Source organism: Thamnophis elegans, chromosome 8 (genome assembly GCF_009769535.1).
Source record: "Thamnophis elegans isolate rThaEle1 chromosome 8, rThaEle1.pri, whole genome shotgun sequence".
NCBI classification, from domain to species: domain Eukaryota; kingdom Metazoa; phylum Chordata; class Lepidosauria; order Squamata; family Colubridae; genus Thamnophis; species Thamnophis elegans.
The window spans coordinates 66,562,696-66,583,221 of record NC_045548.1 but is presented as its reverse complement, the minus strand read 5'-3'; the positions used below and the strand labels follow the sequence as shown (position 1 = coordinate 66,583,221).

Below are 20,526 nucleotides of genomic sequence, written 5' to 3'. Positions count from 1 at the left end.
AGAGGCTCAGTTTACGCTGTTCATACACGATATCAGCTTACAGCCTTGTTCTGTCCTAGGCTTCCCAAGATCATGAAGCCGACTCCTCTTCCCGATAAAGCCCCTTTTATTTAGTTTAAAGTGAATTCCTCTCCAGCAATGTCCCAGCCAACAGTCTTTTAGATTTCACAACTACAGACCTTTATCAGGCTTGGAGAGCTGTCAAGCCGATATCTTCCAAATGCTACTCAGTAGCAGACAATACTTGGCAAGAAGTCAGGAACAGATCTTCACTCTAATGAATTGAACTAATTGTCTCCTGCAAACTCCCCTCCCTTTTCACTCCCCTTTATTCCTTATGGGAAGGGCCATTCACCGTCCACCTGTGGCCTTACTCCCAAGTCGGCCCTTGTTCCTTGGCTGTTTCCTTCTCCTGGAAGCTCTGTGCATGCGCACATAGGGAACAGGCTCCAGCTGTTCTTCTGCCTCACTGATGTCCGATTGCAAAGGCAGCTGATAACTGCCCCCTCTCTGCCTCCGACACAGAGCCCTCATCAGAGCTTTTCCCAGACTCCAGGACTGGCCCATGTTCCTCCCCAACTTCCTCACTGTTTGAATCTGCTGCCAGATCTGCTGGCAGGCCACAATAAACCTCATGTTGAACTGCATTAAGATCTTCAAAGTAAATTCACAAGGAAGAGTAAATCAACCTAGCTTATATTCCACAGACGTCCAGCAACAGGCTTTTCCAAACCCCCAGTTGTGTTGGATTGTAATTCAGTCATCTTGGTCAGCAAAAGTGCCCTTTCTTGCTACAGATAGATGGATATTGCAATACTAACATAGCCAGAATTGTGCTTTCTTTAAAAAAAAACCAGCACTTTCAAGGCACTGGCTGTACTAATAATGATTGGGAATTGAAGATGTGCTAGGACAATTCCAACCCACTGGTCCCCCTCTGGTCTGGTTCAGTGAAGATTACTCTGTGTAAATCAGACCAAAATGTGGAGAAAAAGGCAAATATATCAGGTGTGATCCCCTACTGGCATCGAGTAACTGAGCCCAGGGGTCCGAGTGAGCCTTCAACAGTGTTATTATCATGTTCTTCCATGTAAGTTTATGTTCATATTCATCTCTCCATCAGATCCAAGAACACCTACCTCTCTCTTAGGTACTCAATTTCCTCCTGCCTGATCCGCTCTCGCTCCTGGGACTGGTAATCCACAATGAACTTGGGGTACTTATTAAAGATGGGGTACTGCCCTTTGGTCAGTGAGGCAAAGTCCTCCAGCATACGAACGGGGTGGATGTCGTCCGGGGTGCACTCCATGAGGTGGTAGGCCTCCCGGATCACCACGCTGACGTCCAGGTGGTTCCGATGGTGGAAGAAATACTGCAGGCCAATAGAAGCACAAAGAAATCCATACTCAAGCTGCTACCGCTATGTTTTTTTCAATGTACTGTACTTTTCGGAGTATAAGACGCACTCCCCCCCCCAAAAGAGGGCAGAAATATTGGTGTGTCTTATACACCAAATATGGCCATTTTGGGCCTCCTGAAACTCCTCCCTGAGTGTTCCGTTTTCGCCAAACCAGGCCTGATTTTTGCAAAAACGGGGTGTGCAATGGGTTTGGGAGGCCTGCAGAGTGCTCCTGGGGGCCGGGGAGGGCAAAAACTATTTTTTTTTCTTGTTTTCCTCTTTGAAATCTTGGTGCATCTTATATTCGGTGTGTCTTATAGTCCGAAAAAATATGCTATTCATTCGTATCCCACCTTTATTATTGGTACAAACAACCCAAGGCGACAAACACATCCAATACTTCTTCTGCCCTGTTTACCCCACAATAACAACCCTGTGAATTGAATTGGGCTGAGAGAGAGGGGGGGAGGGGGAGTGTGGGAGAGAGAAAGAGATACTGACTAAGGGCACCCCACTGGCTTTCGTGACTAAGGTGGGACTTCAACTCATGGTTTCCTCTTTTCCTAGCTTGGATGAGGACAGAGGTCCCCAAACGCTGGGCTGTGGCCCACTACTGGGCCATATGCTGTTTAGAACTGGGCCGCGAACGTAGTGGGGGAGTACACACTCGTGCATCCCTACTTGGGCAAGTGCAGGCGCCTACACTTCATTTGCACAAGCAGCAGGCAAGTGTGTGTCCATCACTCGCGCAAAGGGAGTGGCGCACACGCATGTGAGCTGGCCAGCCCTTGGGTGGAATCGTCCCCTTTCTCTCCCCCCCGCCCCCGGCCAGTCTGCAAAGCCAGAAAGGTTGAGGAACTTTGGACTAGGAATCACAATCAGAGCTGCTCACCCTTGGAACATACTCCTTGGTCAAATTGTTAAGACACCAGGCTAAAAAGTGGGAGGCCACGAGTTCAGGTCCTGCCTTAGCCACGAAAGCCAGCTCAGTGACTTTAAGCCAGTCTCTCTCTCTCACTCTCCCTCCCTCCCTCCCTCTCTCTCAGCTCAACCTACCTCACCGGGCTGTTGCTGTGGGGAAAAGATTACGAGGAAGCTGTATTGGATATATTTGCTGCCTTGAGGTCTTTGTAAAAATAATAAAGGTGGCATACAAATAAGTAAGTAAGTAAGTAAGTAAATATCGTGTTTCCCCAAAAATAAGACAGGGTCTTATTTTCTTTGGACCCCCCCAAATAAGCGCTTGGCCTTATTTTCGGGGAGGTCTTATTATTTTGAGGTGCAGGAGGCGGCGAGCATGGTCACCTCATGGCTGCTGCTGTGTTGTAATATTTTCGGGGGAGGGCTTATTTAAGCGCATGCGCTCAAAAGCCAAATTCGGCTTATTATCTGGGGAGGTCTTATTTTTAGGGAAACAGGGTACATACATACATACATACATACACACATACATACATACATACATACATATACACACATACATAAAGCAAGGGACTTACCTCAAAGTCCTCCTTCCGATTGCAGTGAAGCAATGGAGCCCTGGAGCAGATAAGGTAGGCAGCCACTACCATCAGCAAGTAGGAGGGGTGGTTGGAGAAGATATTATCAAACATTTTCAGCCATTCTTCCCTTGTCAGGACTTCAGAGAACATGGTTTCCAGAAGGGGCCAGGCATAGCTCTGCGGTTACAGGAAGAGAGATCAGTTACAGCTACTGGATCTCTTGCGCACCATAACAAGAGATCAGCTCAAGCACAAAACATCTGGGGAGGTGGGGGGAGTTTATTATGCCTTGGAAAATTCAGGTTGCAGTTGTCCAAGGACCAAATACTTGGAACAACTTGGCTTGGCGTGACTAAATCTGGGAGATTTAGAGGACACGACTTTTAAAGGGCAGTTTTGTTATGTACAGAATTACAATCCAACAGATTGACTGAAGCTGTGGCAGTACAGCGGTTAAAGTTCAGTACTGCAGGCAAACTCTGCCCACAGCCTGGAGTTCGATCCTGATGGACTCAAGGTTGACTCAGGCTTCCATCCTTCTGAGGTTGGTAAAATGAGGACCCAGATTGTTGGGGGCAATATTCAAATTATTTGCCGACATTTTAAGTCACTCAAAGAGTGATGTAAAGCGCTATGGGATGGTACATAAGCCTAAATGCTATTGCTATTGAAGATTGCAATCTTTGGTTATAAATCAGGGCTAGGAACCTGAAATCACAGAGCCTTCTATGATTTTTGATTTTATCTTCTGCATGATTGTTTCCTACTACAACTGCCAGACTGGAGGCCAAAAAATGCAGAAAAATTGTACCATAAACCTCAAATAGACCTAGCCTAATTTACACAAAAAATGTAAGGTACCACTTTGAATGCTTATACCCCAAGTTCACAAAGTACAAGCTGAAAATGTGGAGGTCAAAATCTCTTAGGATGGAGGGGTGACTGCAAGATAAATGCTTCCTTGAGTGTATGGGAGCCCACCTTGAATTTACATTCAACGTATTAAAGAGGACGATATTAAATTTTAGAGTTTTTGACACCTTAATGTCGTACGTTGGTGTTTCCCAACCTCAGCAACTGTATGAAGTGTGGACTGCAACTCCCAGAATTCCCCAGCCAGCCATGCTGGCTGGGAAATTCTGGGAGTTGAAGTCCACACTCTTAAAAAGTTCCCCAGATTGAGAAACACTGCTCGACACAACAACAGACTACCTTCCCACATCTTTCTTAAGCCACGATGTGGTTCGATTCCACACACCCAAAGGCCAAACCCTCAGTTGCTTGCAAACCATGGTTTATGGCTCATCTCAATGGTTCAAGCAGTTTCTTTTTCCTTTTCTTTTTTACCTGGGAGGTTATATTGTGCTTCATTAAATGGTGGAGGAGCTCTTTGTCATGATGTGCCAGGATGTTTTCCACCATGCTGAGGACATTGATGGGAGGGTTGGGGAAAAATTCAAACCAGTGCTGACACCAATTGACTAAAAAAGAAAACACAAAGAACTTCTTCAGCGGTCAATGGCCGTGTCTCAATGAAGGGTTACCAGAAGGCAAGGCAAAGATTTGTTTCTCTCACAATGGCAAAGGTATGACCTCAAAGTGGCCCCTTTTTTCCTCAACACCAACGGTGCCACCTGAGGAAGATGAGAACTGCAGTCCAACACATCTGGAAGGCACAAAAATGAGGAAATCTAAGGGACCTGAAGGAGACCTCTGGATGCCTCTGCCACCTGCATTGTTTTTCCTTGACAAAAATGGAGGCTGGAGCCACAACTAGCAAGTGGGGAGTTCTGATTCCTCCACCTTCCCAAGATGCTCAGAGGCTCCAAAGAGAAACAGAATTGCTCCAGAGTTTCAACCGGGCATGTTTTTTTTAAATGAAAAAAATACAGGTAGTGCTTGAATTATAGCTATTCCTTTAGTGACTATTCAAACCTACAATGGGACTGAAAAGTCACTCACTGCTGGTTCTCCTATTACGACCGTTGCAGCATCCCCAGAGTCAAAATTGAGACCCTTGGCTAGTGACTCATATTTATGACGGTTGCAGCGTCCTGGGGCTCATGTGATCCCTTTTGTGACCTTCCGACATGCAAAGTCAGAATGCAGCACTGCAGGCTACTTCTGCTGCCTGCAATTTAGCAGTTCCAATCTCACCAGGCTCAAGGTGGAGTCAGCCTTCCATTTTTCCGAGGTCGGTAAAACGAGGAACCCAGATTATCAGGGACGATAGGCTGACTCTATAAACCGCTTAGAGAGGGCCGCAAAGCAATAGCAATAGCAGTAGACTTATATACCGCTTCATAGGGCTTTCAGCCCTCTCTAAGCGGTTTACAGAGAGTCAGCATATTGCCCCCAACAATCTGGGTCCTCATTTTACCCACCTCGGAAGGATGGAAGGCTGAGTCAACCCTGAGCCGGTGGGATTTGAACCGCTGAACTGCTGATCTAGCAGTCGCCTGCAGTGCTGCATTTAACCACTGCAAAGCACTGTGAAGCGGTATATAAGTCTAAGTGCTATTGCTAAAGTCAATGGGGAGGACAGATTCACTTAACAACAATGTTCCCAACTGAGCAACTGCAGTGATTCACTTAACAGCTGCGGCAAGAAAGAGGGTAAAACGGAGCAAAACGCACTTAAGAACTGGCGTGCTTAACAATAGAAATTCTGGCCCGAATTGTGATCACAAGCCGAGGACTAGCTGTACTCAATGTCAATCTTTCCACTTAGCCCGTTGGTGGACACTTGCAGCTCCCCCCACAGAACTGAATTCCAGTGTCCAGCTGGCAACATTAAAACTCTGCCAGATATCCCACAGGCCAGGAGGCCTGTCGGGTGGCCTTTCCATCAAAAACCCTTCCTTACTTATTACAGTAGCCACCACCTCAAAGCAGATGAGCGGATTGTTCTGGAAGAGTTTGACGAAGGGGAAAACCAGGAGAGGAATGTAAGGCATCTCGCCAAAGATGGTGGACCAGTGAGCCAGGCCAGAAAGGGTCCTGGGGAGAAAGAAAAAGGAGCTGTGTGGAAAAGGCAGGCAAGAATCTTGCACAATTTAAAAAAAAACCACAACAACCCAAAAAACAGATCCTTCTAAAACAGCTGGGGAATTCTGGGAGTTGAAGTCCACACCAGTTAAAGTTGACCAAATTGGGAAATTCTTCTCAAAGAACCTATTGAGTAACAGAAATTATTTCCCCTATTAAGGTTCATCTAATCACAATCATAATCACAATCAGGAGGCTGTGAGTTCGATCCAGATATTTCTCTCTCGGGGCACTCAGAGAATATATCTGCTGAACAAAACTTCGCATGGGCGACAGGAAGGGCATCTGGCCATTAAAACACTCTGCTATGATGATTAAGGTTTATCTAAAATTAGGGTTAACCACATCCTAGATCAGTGTTTTTAACTGTGGTAAATTTAAGACCATGGACTTCAGCTCCCAGAATTTTGACTGCAGACTTCTATTTCATCCCTTGTTACTGAAACAACCATGAAATCATTTAGGTCTCCGACAAAGGAATAAGGAAAAGGCACTCACCTATCCTACCTGTGGGCTGGCATTGACTTATGACCAGTTGCTTAGCAACTGTTCAAAGTTATGACAGAATCCAGAAATGGAAATTAGGAGCCGGATTTTAAATTCCAATGTCATTTGCATTTTCGGTGCTTGGCTACTGGCCAAGCATTTACATTTACTGCTGTTTGAAGCACTCCGGAGTCCCCTATTACAGATAGTCCTGGACTTACTTGTTTAGTGGTGCAATGACCCACTTTGCAACTGTCACAATTTACAACTGAAATTGTGGGCTCAAATTACAGTTGTAAATCAAGGGCTATTAAATGAGCCACAGTGGCCAGAACGCAGTACTGCAGGCTACTTCTGTTCCCTGCAGGCTGCCTGCAATTTGGCACTTCGATTCTCACAGGCTCAAGGTTGACTCAGCCTTCCATCCTTCCGAGGTGGGTAAAACGAGGACCCAGATTGTTGGGGACAATAGGCTGATTCTGTAAACCGCTTAGAGAGGGCTGTAAAAGCACTGTAAAGTGGTATATCAGCCTAAGTGCTATAGCTATCCGTTTAAAGCAAATCCACCCCACATCTCTGGCATCAAATAATCCGCCTCTTACCTTTGTAAGACTCTCAGGAGTTTCCTGCTTTTAATTGGGTATTCATTCTGAAGGTGTGCGAAGGCCGAATGGGTCCCTTTATCCAACAGGCTGTTAAAGGCCAAGTGATTTTCGGGGAGGTGAAGCAAGGCGCGCCAAATAAACATCCTGCAATCGTAAAGCAAATGAGCAGGGCAGGGCCAACTTTAGCTGCGTGTTTAGACTGCAAAAACAAACGGGCTCAGCGTGCAGCACTCCACAGACCTGTATTTTGCTGGATACTCTCCAAACCCTTTTAGCAAAGCTTGGAGACGCTTCTTATTCAGCCCCTCCGGCAACTCATTCTGCAACAGGAGTGAGAGGGTTATTTCTTCTTTGTACGGGCTGCAGTTCTCCCCAAGAATCTTCCCTCCATTCTGAATGTGGCAATTTGAAGAAACTTATCTCGGCTTTTCCTTTATATCCAATTAGCATTGTCTGTGGCTAGCACTGATGATGTTACCTGGTTTGGTAATGAAATGTCTGCAAGGAAGCCACCAAGCTCAGAGAGCACCAAGGACCTCACAGTTCAACCCTGAACTAGGAACATTCTCTTTTATTGGTACCACATATGGGCATAAGACACTTCAGAAAGCACACAGATAGGAGAAACTTGCATGTAGGCATGCTTCCACCAGTGAGCACTGATGATATTCCCTAGTTTGGTAATGAAACGTCTGTATGTAAACGCTGGTGGACGTATGCCTACATACAAATTGATCCTTTGTGGGCTCATACCAAAATAATAATAAAATAAAATAATAGCTAGCACCAAAATAAAATAAATCTTTCTTTCTTGGGCCATTCAGCTTGTTCTGTTCCTTTCTGCTGTATTCTCCTTCCCCCACTTCAAAAACCTGTGATTAAAGATTAAAGACAGCTGCTCAACCTCTCCCATAAGGGACCACAGAGTTTGTGACCTAACTTAACTTCCATATTCAGACACTCAGGATTATAGTCCTGGGGATTTTCAGATGCTGGACAACCATCTGCTGGAATGGTGGAGTTCAGAATTTGGGCTACACACACACACACACACACACAAACACATACACACACAAACACATACACACACAAACACATACACACACAGAAAAATACTGTTCCCAACCCCACTTTCAGTTCACTTAAATGAGGTCAGACGTATCCATAGCAATTTTGCTCAGGTACAGCGGAAACCCCGAGGCAGAGGGAGTGATCTCCCTGGGATCATGAATTCCTGCACTGAACCGGGGGTTGGACTAGATGACCTTGTGGTGTAACCCTTCCACTCACACCTATGAACAAGTCCCCCATTGGAATCTCTCTCTTAATTTTATTCCCAGTAGGCTATAGTAGCGAGGTATTTTTTTTTTGGGGGGGGGGGAGAAGAGGAGAAAACATTTCTACATTTATGTAAAAGAGGCTCTTAAGTGGAAAAAATCAGGTTTGCCTTTTTTTTTACCTCAGCCACCGTATTTGAGGTTGAGTCATGAGGCCGCTCTTACCTCCTTGTCCTCATACGACACTTCGAGTGGAGGCTTCAACGCCTTGGATTGGATTTTGCCTTTTTTGGCTTTCCACGGCCTCTCTGAGGTTCTGGAAGTGACTCTCATGGTAAGTTTGTTGGTCTCCAACTTGCTCTTAGAGTCTTCGATCACCTTAAACAGCGGTGGGGGAGGCTGAAAAGGCCAAGATTTCGGGTAGTTAAAAATCCTCCCTTGTTGGGACTAAAAGATGTACGGGAGGATGCAGGGATGGGAGCATCTGTTCTTAAGTCCAACCCCTCTGGAATTCTGCTGACCCTTATCTGTTCTGACCCCCCTCCATACGGTGATTCATGCCGACACAAGATTACTGCTAGACAATTTATTCACAGTAAATTAACACACCGACAAGACTTTGGCAGCAACTCAGACTTCCACAGATAAGAAATACACACCAGAGCTTCTCCAGCTTTAGTATAATAGTTGAGTCCTGCAAACAGCCTCCTCCCAAAGTCTCCTCTTATATACTCTCTTGGGAGGAGCCTAATCACAACCACCTGGGTCCAATTATCTCCTTTGTCTCCGTAATTGCTGCCGGCACTTAGCCGCCCGTCTCTGCCGGGCGTCCGGGACCAATTCCCTCTGCACCTCATCACTGCTCAAGGGCCTGACGTCTTCACCACTGCGCCAGGGCCTGACGTCAGAGACAAACTCCCTTTGGCTTTCACCGCTGCTCCATGCCTCAGGTGCCTCCTGGTGGCCAACCAGCCTCTCTGGTCCCTGTTTGGAGTCTGGACCCTGCCCAGGGTCCTCCACATCTTCCAGAGCCGACTCATAGGGTCCCTCGCTATCGGAGCCTGTTTGCAGCTCCAACGGCTCCTGCTGGGCCACAACACTTATCTAACTCCAAGCAGTTGCTAACCATTGAGACAATTCCTGTCCATTGCTATTTTTTAGCAGTAAATCAGTTTAATTGGACCTTCAGGTATGGAGATGCTCTTTCACACCTGATACCAGCCATTGTATTAGGCAGCAGCACTTAATAGGCATTCACATTCTGTTGTGGTATAATTTATATATTCAGACATAGTGTACGATATCAGCATAGGACTTGTATTTTTTTAGCCTGAGTTTAAAAGTGCATGCATTGTGTATATCTCTCCTTCTCTAAGGCATGCCAAATTTTCCAACTTTCAATTTCCAAACATAAGGGGCGCTCAAATGTTGTGACGTGCCTTGGGGACGGTAAAGATCCTTTGGTTACTTTAAGTGGTTTACAAAGTCAGCCTATTGCCCCCAACAATCTGGGTCCTCATTTTACCCACCTTGGAAGGATGGAAAGCTGAGTCAACCTTGAGCCTGACTGCCAAATTGCAGGCAGTCGGCAGTCAGCAGAAGTAGCCTGCAGTACTGCATTTTGGCCACTGCGCCACCGGGGCACAGGAATTTAGGAATAACATGCCCTGATAGTTTTCACTGAAATGTCGTTCCTGAGCAGCCTGTCTGCATGTGTCCAGATCAAACACCTAAAGGAAGGAAGAGGTGTTTCGGGGTTTCCTCCAAGTCTAACCTTGTTGACCTCTTGGGTCAGAGCCTGGACGCTGTAAATGCTAAGGCTGCCATTCTCCATCACCGCTGCAATGTACCTTCCAGAAGGGCTCATGGCAGCCATGCTGATGCCCTCTTCATGACTGCCAAGGTCAAACAGCAGCTTGCACGTACTGATGTTGATAAATCGCATGATATTATCTTGGCTCAGCACTCCAAGGACCTAGAGGGAATGAGGGGAGAAAAAGGAGGGATTTAAAAGACAGTTCATTTGCATTCATTTCAGTACAGGTAGTCCTTGGCTGATGATGAATGGCCTCTCCCAGAGAAAATACAAGAGGAGCAAATGGGGAATGGAGTTTGCAGGAGACAATTAGTTCGCTGAATTGGCTCGTGACTCTCCGAGACTCCTTGCCAAGTTTTGCAGATATCGGCCTGGCAGCTCTCTACACCAGATAAGGTCTGTGATGGTAAATCCTCCCTTGAAAGACTTTCCTGGATGTGAATGAGCAGAATTCACAGTAAATTAATAAAAGGGGTTTTTGTCGGGACCAGGAGTTTGCTTCATGCTCTTGGGAAGCCTCGGTCAGAACAATAATAGCAATAGCACTTAAGATTTATAAACCACTTCACAGTGCTTTACAGCCCTCTCTAAGCGGTTTACAGAGTCAGCATCTTGCCCTCAACAATCTGGGTTCTCATGCTAAATCTTAAACCTGGATAAGGGAGCTGGAGTAAGGTGGAAACAAGTCTCTAAAGTATGGAATAATACCCATTCAATGATTATCTTCTTTCTGTGCTTCAGCTTCTGTCACTCACCTGATTAGAGCCCCCATCAAAACTATCAGAAAGAAACTCCAGGTGTCGAATGGCTCGCACTTTGGTGGGCATCTGGATAATTCGTAGCAGCTGCTTAGACTCCAAGCACCATAGGTGAAGGTGATTTGATTTGCCTCCCGCTGCCAGGATACGGCCATCTCTAAAATTCCATACAAGACAACGGGCATTAATCTACTCATCTTCATGGCAGCTTAAATCTCAAACTCAGTTTGGAATAGAATGGAATGGAATGGAATAGAATAACAGAGTTGGAAAGGATCTTGGAGGTTTTCTAGTCCAACCCCTTGCTGAAGCAGGAAAAGCTATACAATTTCAGCCAAATTGGTTGTCCAATCTCTTCTTAAAATTTTCCAAGGTTGGAGCATTCACAACTTCTGGAGGCAAGTTGTTCCACTGATTAATTGTTCTAACTGTCAGGAAATCTCTTCTTAGTTCTAGGTTGCTTCTCTCCTTGATTAGTTTGCATATATTGATTCTTGTCCCTCTTGACTACCTCTTCTTTGTGGCACCCCTTGACATATTGGAACACTGCTATCATGTCTCTAATCCTTAATCCTTCTTTTCATCAAACTAGACATACCCAGTTCCAGCAACCGTTCTTCAATGGTTTAGCCTCCAGTCCCCTACTTCTCTGCACTCTTTCTAGAGTCTCCGGATCTTTTCTACATCGTGGCGACCAAAACTGGCTGCAGTATTCCAAGTATGGCCTTATCAAGGCATTATAAAATGGTATTAACACCTCATGTGATCTTGATTCTATCCCTCTGTTTATGTAGCCTAGAACAGTGTTGGCTTTTTTGGCAGCTGCATCTGGCTCATATTTAAAATTTACTCTCATACCACTGAAGTATATTGCAAAGGACTGCTCGGTCCGGATAAGAAATCAGCCTGACATGTGTGATCTCTGGGTTCAAGATGGTATAAATCAAGTGATTCCTTATCTGGATTTAACAGTCTCTGGTTGGGACACTCCAAGGAACAGCATGGTGATAAAATCATCGTCACTCACCACGACTAATTGAAAATTCTGCAAAGAGGCTTATGTACGTGGACACTACATCTCATTGAGTTTGGGGAAGATTCATTCCAAGGATAAATGGGTTTAACTTCAGTAAGCAAACTGCTACTCTTTGCCAGGCAATTCCGATTATCACTTTTGCTTGCTTGGAGGGTCCCTCAAGTCTGGAAAAACTGTAGCCTAAAGCAGTGGTCCCTAATCCCCAGCCTGTAGAACAATAGTGGGCTGCGCCAGGCCAGAAACCGGGCTGTGCAAACAAGGGAAGCCCTATCCATGGGATGCAGGCAGCGGGGAATGGAAGGATTTATACTCCTTGCAGACAGCTGGTTATTTGCATTCTTTTAGAGGGTCCTTGAAACACTTGGGAGGTTTTTCTATCTCCTCAGGGTTTGGGATGAACACCCTTTGAATGATGTGGGAGTAGGAATGGATTTCCAAAAGGAAAAAAAAATGCAGGCTATAAGAACCATTTGGACTACTTAGGTGACCCTGAGGACAAAGAAAAACCGCCCGAGTGCTTCAAGGACCCTCTAAAAGGATGCAAAGGACCAGCTGTCTGCAAGGAATATAAATCCTCCCACTCCCCATTATCCTGTCGGAGCTGAAGAAGCTTCCTGGATGAGAAGTGAAACATCTTCAAAAGACCAAACAAGAAAGTCCAGTTGTCTCCTGAAAAAAAGCACCTTTGGGACCATCAATTACCTCCCACAGACCCATTAGATCTCACAGGGTTGGCCTCCTCCGGGTGCCATCTACCAGCCAATGCCACCTGGCTATTACCTGGGGGAGGGCCTTCTCTGTGGCAGCTCCGGCCCTCTGGAATAAACTCCCCGCAGGGATTCGGACCCTCACCTCTCTCCAGGCCTTCCGAAAAGCCGTCAAAACCTGGCTTTGCCGACAGGCCTGGGGGTGATGAGTTCCCTCCCCTCTCGACATGTATGGTTGTGCGACTGTTGTTTACTTTCATTATTTGTATTTTGTTTTTTATGTTCCCCTTTTTTCCCCCTTGAATTGTTCGCCGCCCTGAGTCCTCCCGGAGAAGGGCGGCATACAAACAATAAAATTCTATTCTATTCTATCATGACCTGGAGGACCGAGAATCGCTACAGAATCTGCATGACAGCCTGGGCTTCAGCTAAAACCAGATTCAGAGAGGGTCCAGGAGGAGACTTGCAGGCTTATGAAGACCAGGGATGTGCAGTCAGGGGAGGCAGAGCCTCACTACTGTCATCATGAAAAGAAAAAAAAATGTAAAAGGAAAAAGGCTGAGCTAGTTGGTGCCAGAGTCAGTGGATGACTCTGCTTAGTGCTTAACTGTTTAAAAAAGCCTCTAAAAAACTACAGGAGGAGGTGGGAGAATGAGGTGGCTCATCTAGTCTGACTTTATGATCACTCGAGCAGAGCTAAGCAAGGGTTAAAAGCCGAAAAATTCCTAGCGTAATGAGGCACGTCGTTCTCCTGCCTCCTGTAGAGGGCATTTTTTAAGAGGCTTTTTTAAACAGTTAAGCAGTTATCCACACGGTGACTCTGGCAGGAACTAGCTCAGCCTTCAGCTCTTGTCTTTTTCCTTTTACATTTTTTTTCTTTTCATGATGATAGGCAAAAGCAGAGTTGAAATCTGCTCTATAATAGCTGGAAAAGGTATGTGATTGCATGCAGGGCTACGTTGCCTTTTACACACACCCACAAACCCCTACCTGGATAAAAGTATATAAGCCCAGCTTCACTGATTACAAGTTTGAAAAGGCAACGTGGCTCCACCTGCAATCAAAGGCTCGGATCGGAAGGCAGCAGGGGAATTGGGGGGGGGGGTTATGGCAGAGGAGCTGCTTTCAAGCCATTGGAAAATATATCCAATCCAACTTCTGTGTTTGTTTGAGAGTAAGTGAGTGAGAGAGGGATCCAACTTCTCTGTGTGCGTGTGTCTGTTTGAGAGAGGGGGGGAGGGAGGGAGAGAGGGAGGAAGGAGTGGGGGGGGGGGAGAAGAAAAAGAATGATGGAAAACTTTTCCGCAAAGGAGAAAAACAAATGCTGTCGCTTTAAATCGGAACTGAGCATGCCTGGCTGTGGAATTCTGGGAGTTGAAGTCCACAAGTCTAAAAAAATTTGAAACCCCTGTGTCAGTGCCTCACCAGCCATAAACCTCACTGCACGTCACTGATGAAGACCATGCCTACCGGGTGATGGCGAAGACCTTGTAGTGCAACGAAGACCCATCGATGGGTGATGGTAGCTGGTACTTGCAATGAAGCGTATCAAATTCCCACGCAAAGATCGAGTTATCTCTGAAGCAGCTGAGAATGGTGTTACTTAGAGGGAGAAAGAACACCTGAAAGCGCAGGGAAAACAAGCGCATGGAGAAGATGTTTGAAAATGAGCAGCTTTCTCTCTTCAGAGCAAAATACTGGTAGTCCTCGACTTACCGCCACAATCGAACCCAACATTTCTGTTGTTAAGTGAAACATTTCCTGAGTTTTGCCCCCATTTTATGACTTTTCTTGCCACTGATGTTAAGTAAATCACTGTCACTGATAAGTTAGTAACCCGGTTCCAGTGGTGGGTTTCAAATCCCGTTCCAACCAGTATGGTTGGAACGGGGCTGGTGGCGTCCTCATGGACGCGCGCATGCGTCTTAGCGTCTCCGCGATGCTCCAGCTGTTCTGCGGAGCATCGCGCAGGCGCTGTACGTGCCATGCGTGTGCGCGGCAGCACAGCAGCTTTAAAACACAGGTAAGGAGCTTGGGCAGGTGGGCCTTCCGGAGTACTGTACTGAAACGGTATCCGGTGCTCTGGGCTGGCTCCGGTACGCCTGTACTGCCTGCAACCCACCACTGCCCGGTTCCTAAATGAATCCGGTTCCCCCCATTGACTTTGCTTCTCAGCTCATAAAAGGAGATCCCAGGATCCTGGGACCCAGCAAAGATTATCAGTAGCAAATCAGTTGCCAAGCATCTGAATTTTGATAATGTGACCATGGGGATGTTGCAACAGTCATAAGTGTGAAAAATGGTCATAAGTTCCTTTTGTTTCAGTGCCCTTGTGAACGAAATGAACTGTTGTTAAGTGGAAGACTATCTGTACTCTGATCCCCACTGGGACCTGACAAAAATGGAAAACGGACACAGATTTCAGGAGAACAGAAGATTCATCTGGCAATGGAGGACTATTTCCAACATTCACCTTCTGGATCCCTACGGAATGGCGGACGTTCAGCTTCCTTTTGCGCTGGAACGTGTCCAGATCCCAAAGCTGGGCTGTATCTGTAGAGCACGTGATGGCGTATCTGCCAGAGCCGTGAACTGAGATGGAAGACACCGAAGAGTCGTGTCCTCTCATCCAGCTAACAAGTTCTTTGGTTGCTGTGGAAGTAAAAAAGAGGAGGAAAGGTCAGAATTAATCTAGGAAAGAACCAGGAGAATTTAAGATTTCAAACTCGAAAGAAACGTGACTGCAGAGGAGATTGTGCCAGCTCCTCTAGAAATAGCCCAGTGCTAATTTGACCATTGCGGAAGCATTCAAAGCCTGGAACAGAATAGATGGAACTAGAAATAGGGAAATGTGTTCTATTCCTTTTTTGGACCTCAGTCTAGCCCAGGGGTGTCAAACTCGATTTTATTGAGGGCCGCATCAGGGTTGTGTTTGACCTTGGGGAAACAGAGGGGGGGGCATGGCCAGGGTGGCCATGAGCAGCTCAACATCCCCTGTGGGGGCCCAGCGCTTTGCAAGCAAAAATGGGTTACCGAGCTGTTTTTAGCTGCAACGGCTTCCTGCAACCCTCTGCTAGCGAAAATGGAGCTCCATGGGCAGCCCTCCTGAGGTCTGTTTTTGCTGGCAGAGGCACTGTGAGCTGGTCCACTGTTTCCAGGGTGGCTCCACAGGCCAGATTGAAGCACCCCGCAGGCTGGATCTGGCCCCTGGCCCTTGAGTCTGACACCCCTGGTCTAGCCGTTCTGCACAGGCTGAAATGCTTTTGCCCAAACCTAGGGAGATCATTTCCACCAGGAGCCTGTTTCCCCCAAAATAAGACCTCCTCCCCCCAAAAATAAGCCATCCCTGAAAATAGTGCAACATAGCAGCCATGAGGTGATCACGCTTGCCGTCTCCTGTACCTCAAAATTAGTAAGACCTCCCAGAAAATAAGGCCAAGTGCTTATTTTGGGGGGGGGGGTTGGGGGGGGTTTAAGAGAAAATAAGATCCTGTCTTATTTTCAGAGAAACACGGTAGGTTTTGTACCAATTTAGATGACTTGAGTTCCATAAAGTCAAAATAACTGCTTCAAACTTGAAATATTCCGCATGGCATTATATTACACTATAGCACTGTTTTTCAAATTTGCTGTAAGATATGTGGATTTCAAGTTCCAGAATTCTGGCTGAGGAATTCTGGGAGATGGTTCACTATGGAATTATGAAGTCCATCAGGAATTATGGGAGCTGTTGTTCCCAGCACCTTTGAGAAGCTGTCTACTATGGATTGGAAATTTTTAAATTACCTGTGTCAAAGCATTTGATGGAATAATCAGCCAACGCCACAAGGAATTCTGTTTTCCTGCGAAGAGTAAATGCCAAAGCAGTGCAAGCTTGTCCTGTTCGTTGAACCAGGTTGAACCTATTGGGACAAACCTAAATTATTCCGGCAGAGCGTAAGACATCATTTACAGCAGCTGTCAGGTCAAGCAATCTATCAATGTTTCATAGACTCCTCAGACACCTGCTAATAGATAACCATGCGAATGCTAAAAGAGAATCATTTAATCAAAAATTAAACCCAGAGCAGGATGGAGCCCATTAAATGGCTCATGTGAGGTGCTGTTGCCGGGATGAGTGTGTGTGTGTGATTTTAGTATATCAATTTATTATATGACTCTTCTTTTATTAGTTTTATTGTTTTTATATGGGGTTTTGTATTCTGTAAACTGCCTTGAGTCGCCATGTGTGAATAGGTGGCAATATACATTTCCTGAAATAAATAATTAAATAAGGGCCTCAACATATTCTAAAACATGCCAGATATTCTATACTTGTATTTATGTATATGTCTCTGTATATGTGTGTGCATATGCATGTTTTTGTTTATATCTACCTATATACAGTATATATTTTTCAATATATTTCCCTTATTTTTATTTATAAGTTATTAAAGAGTATTGAAATGGAGGAAGTAAAATAAATCTAGGCCATAATCAACCGTCAACAAAATATGATTTTATTAATAATGAAACAATTATTTCAATACTAGTAATAAATATTTTTATGCATTGTGTATATGGAGAGAATCTTGGAAAAAGCCCAAATGGCACCAGTATACTTATACCGTACTTCTACACAAGCAAGCCATATATTTTAAGTAAGCATATACTGAATGATGAAAGAGAGATATGGCGTACCAACCTGTTGCTCACCAAATCAAAAACATAGATATTCCCCTGATGATCTCCAGCAAGTAGATACTCTCCTGAACAGTCAAAAGCCACATTTAAAAAACGTATTGTCTTGGAATGATAGCCTGTGGTAGTATGAATAATATTTACTATGATTCTGGAAAGAAAGCAAAATGAAGTTAATATATGGAGAACTGTAGGAGAAAAGAAATTGTGTCAGAACAGGGAGAAAGTCTGCTATAAAGTAAAGAAAAAAAAAGAGGAGAGAATAGGTGGCCTTACATATTTTTGGCAGTCAGAGTTTACTTCCCTGACTGGGATGAGATAAGCCCGCTATCCATGTTATGGGGGAACAATCGCCAATCCTGTGTGCCCACTCCTATGACAGAGTTTCAATGGGGCACAACCCTATCAAATAAATCCACTTCAAATGATACCTCTTATTTTTTATGGGTGTAATAACTAAATATCCCGGGAGAGAACGCACACACCTACCTCTCCCCTCTATGATGCCAACCACTTTTTGCATAGGAATAAGGACTTTTAATCTGGAGTGATTCTTTCTTATCAATTCAAGATGAGAAACTCTACTTAGTAAAGATATTTAAGGCAGTTTGCACCATGCCTCTCTGTGCATGCAGCAATTTTCCAAGATTTTATTTTCATCAGCATAAAAGCAAGGGGGCATTGACCCCTTTTCATTGTATCACCTGTGCACCACACACACACACCATCCTCCCCCCCCCAAAAAAATTGGGATTGGGCGGCATATAAAAGTTTTTAAATAAATAAATAAATAAAAGGTGCTCTTTCTTCCCTTTTTTTGCGGGGGGGGGGGCTGATGGCAGTTGGACTCCAACTCTTTTAGATGGGTCACCATGGGCTAATTGAACGCCTGTGAGCAGAAGGTGACGAGAAAGCGTCGCTCTTGCTGGAAACAGATAGACTATGCCTGAAGAGGGAAGCTCCACGGTTGAACAGCTGCTAAAAAATATGCAATCAGGGATGCTGCGTCTAAGGAAAGTTACCCCTGCTGTGTTGCCGGGGAGGGCCTGCGGTGCCAGATTTTGCCCTGTTCCCTGTTGCCCAGATCCGAGCTCTGCATCCCGGCGGGAAAGGAAACAGCACCGCCGCCGGACTAAATCCACCCTCAACGGCCGCTTCTCCTGCCAGACCGCTCTGACTTAGGAAGATACCAATGCATCACCCTATCGGGGGGGGGGGATAGGAAAGGAACGCCTCCCCCCCTCGGCGTGGGCTCAGGAAGACAGAGGCAGTAGACTTTCCCCCTCTCTGTGTGGAGCGTTCCTAGCAAAGCCTGCTGGGAATTGTAGTTCGCTTGGCGCTAGGCTGGTCCAAGTGCGGCTCAATCCAGAAAGTAGCATTGCAGCAGGAAAGGAAGAAGCAATCCAAGCTCCCGAAATGTACCTGTTGAATTTGCAATTGTTGGAAGTCGAGAGACTCTTTCAGGATGTCTTGAAAAATAAATCAACAGCCGAGGTCTCCAGAACAGGTATACTATATCTTTCCTCCATCTGTTCAATATGCATTCAGAACGTTTCTCATTTATTTTAAAATATTTCTTTGATCTGTGCTTGGGAAATGAGGCACATGGGAGAGGAAGGTTTATCTATAAATAAAAGGTAACTCCTAGCTGTATGTACAGAACAGCAAAAGATGCAGCAGAGTTTCTCAAACTTGGCAACTTTTAAGATTACCAAGTCAGCTGCTGGTTGAGGAATTCTTGGGAGCTGAAGTCCATACATCTTAAAACACAGGCTGCTTTTCTTAGTTCCCCAAGAGTGCTTTTTGCAGCATGATATACCAGTACAACCCCCCCCCCCTTTCCTAAAAAATGATGCCTTAAATCAGAAAAAAGCACCTTTGGGACAAGGTGACCTGGATGATAGAATAGAATAGAATAGAATAGAATAGAATTTTATTATTTGTATGCCGCCCTTCTCTGGGAGGACTCAGAGCGGCGAACAATTCAAGGGGGAAAAAGGGGAACATAAAAAACAAAATACAAATAATAAAAGTAAACAACAGTCGCACAACCATACATGTCGAGAGGGGAGGGAACTCATCACTCCCAGGCCTGCCGGCAAAGCCAGGTTTTGATGGCTTTTCGGAAGGCCTGGAGAGAGGTGAGGGTCCGAATCCCTGCGGGGAGTTCATTCCAGAGGGCCGGAGCTACCACAGAGAAGGCCCTCCCCCGGGTAATAGCCAGGTGGCATTGGCTGGTAGATGGCACCTGGAGGAGGCCAACCCTGTGAGATCTAATGGGTCCAGAGGAAAAATTGTAGACTACAGGAACCAGGAGCCCCACTCTGAGCCCTACTCTGAGGGCACAGATAAACTTCAAAGTGCTTCAACGACCCTCTAAAAGGATGCAAATACTAGCTGTCTGCAAGGAATTTAAATCCTTCCATTCCCCACTATCCTGGCAGAGCTGAAAAAGCTTTTTGGATGAGAAGTGAAATGCCTTCAAAAGAAAAAAACAAGGAAGTCCAGTTGCTTCCTGAAAAAGCACTTTTGGGGCAACCATGACCTGGATGACTGAGAATATCTACAGACCCTTAAATCAGCAGTGACTTTGTTTTTGCTTCCCCATCAGACAGCTGGCTTTGCTGCGACAACTGGAATCTTTGGCAGCTTATACTCAGGTTTGATACAGGAGCATCCTGGAATCATCCCTGCAACACAAGGCTTTTCAGTCAGTTTGTATCGACATCTGCTATTAACTTCTAACTTTCACTTTGCAATTTTTTTTTTCTTTGCTTCTCATTTTGGATGAGTGGACTGATAAGTTCATTGCTTAGGTTGATAGATGTTAAGTCCGATATCCCCTTGATGGATTGAAATTAAGCACTTTTATTGCTTTGTTTTAATACACGAGGGATCTTTCCTTTGATCTAACCATTAGGAATGGCAATGGCAAACAGGATGTGAAGTGATTTGAGTCATTTTCTGGTCTTTTGGTTGGTTATTTATTGAAAAGGTTGCGTGCAACATAAATTTCAAAACACTTTAGTATTTTATTCCATTTTTCTGGCATATACCCTACCTTCCGTTTTTCTAATTCAAGAAGAACATTTTTTTTCTTTTTCTTTTCTCCTTCTATCACTTTTGGAATAGTTATCTTGGTCCACTTTTATATCTTGGTCCATTTTAAGTGGTTATTGATACAGCATAAAATTTAATTTTAACTAACAATA

General features: G+C 45.2%; 1 protein-coding gene across 2 annotated transcripts in view; it reads right to left on the bottom strand.

Annotated features, from left to right (window-relative positions):
- Positions 1 to 18,473, bottom strand: part of TBC1D31 (TBC1 domain family member 31) — a 31,862-nt gene extending 13,389 nt beyond the window's left edge. For both annotated transcript variants that reach the window (XM_032223362.1, XM_032223363.1), the window contains exons 1-14: positions 18,337 to 18,473; positions 17,319 to 17,465; positions 16,421 to 16,536; positions 15,108 to 15,286; positions 14,105 to 14,256; positions 10,889 to 11,048; positions 10,092 to 10,292; positions 8,543 to 8,716; positions 7,281 to 7,360; positions 7,038 to 7,184; positions 5,768 to 5,901; positions 4,249 to 4,382; positions 2,899 to 3,078; positions 1,140 to 1,372 (exon numbers count right to left, since the gene is read on the bottom strand). In XM_032223362.1, the coding sequence (XP_032079253.1) occupies positions 1,140 to 1,372; positions 2,899 to 3,078; positions 4,249 to 4,382; positions 5,768 to 5,901; positions 7,038 to 7,184; positions 7,281 to 7,360; positions 8,543 to 8,716; positions 10,092 to 10,292; positions 10,889 to 11,048; positions 14,105 to 14,256; positions 15,108 to 15,286; positions 16,421 to 16,536; positions 17,319 to 17,465; positions 18,337 to 18,413 (2,114 nt within the window). In that variant the 5' untranslated portion in view covers positions 18,414 to 18,473. The remainder of the gene's footprint in view (positions 1 to 1,139; positions 1,373 to 2,898; positions 3,079 to 4,248; positions 4,383 to 5,767; positions 5,902 to 7,037; positions 7,185 to 7,280; positions 7,361 to 8,542; positions 8,717 to 10,091; positions 10,293 to 10,888; positions 11,049 to 14,104; positions 14,257 to 15,107; positions 15,287 to 16,420; positions 16,537 to 17,318; positions 17,466 to 18,336) is intronic.
- Between the last annotated feature and the right edge of the window lie 2,053 nt (positions 18,474 to 20,526).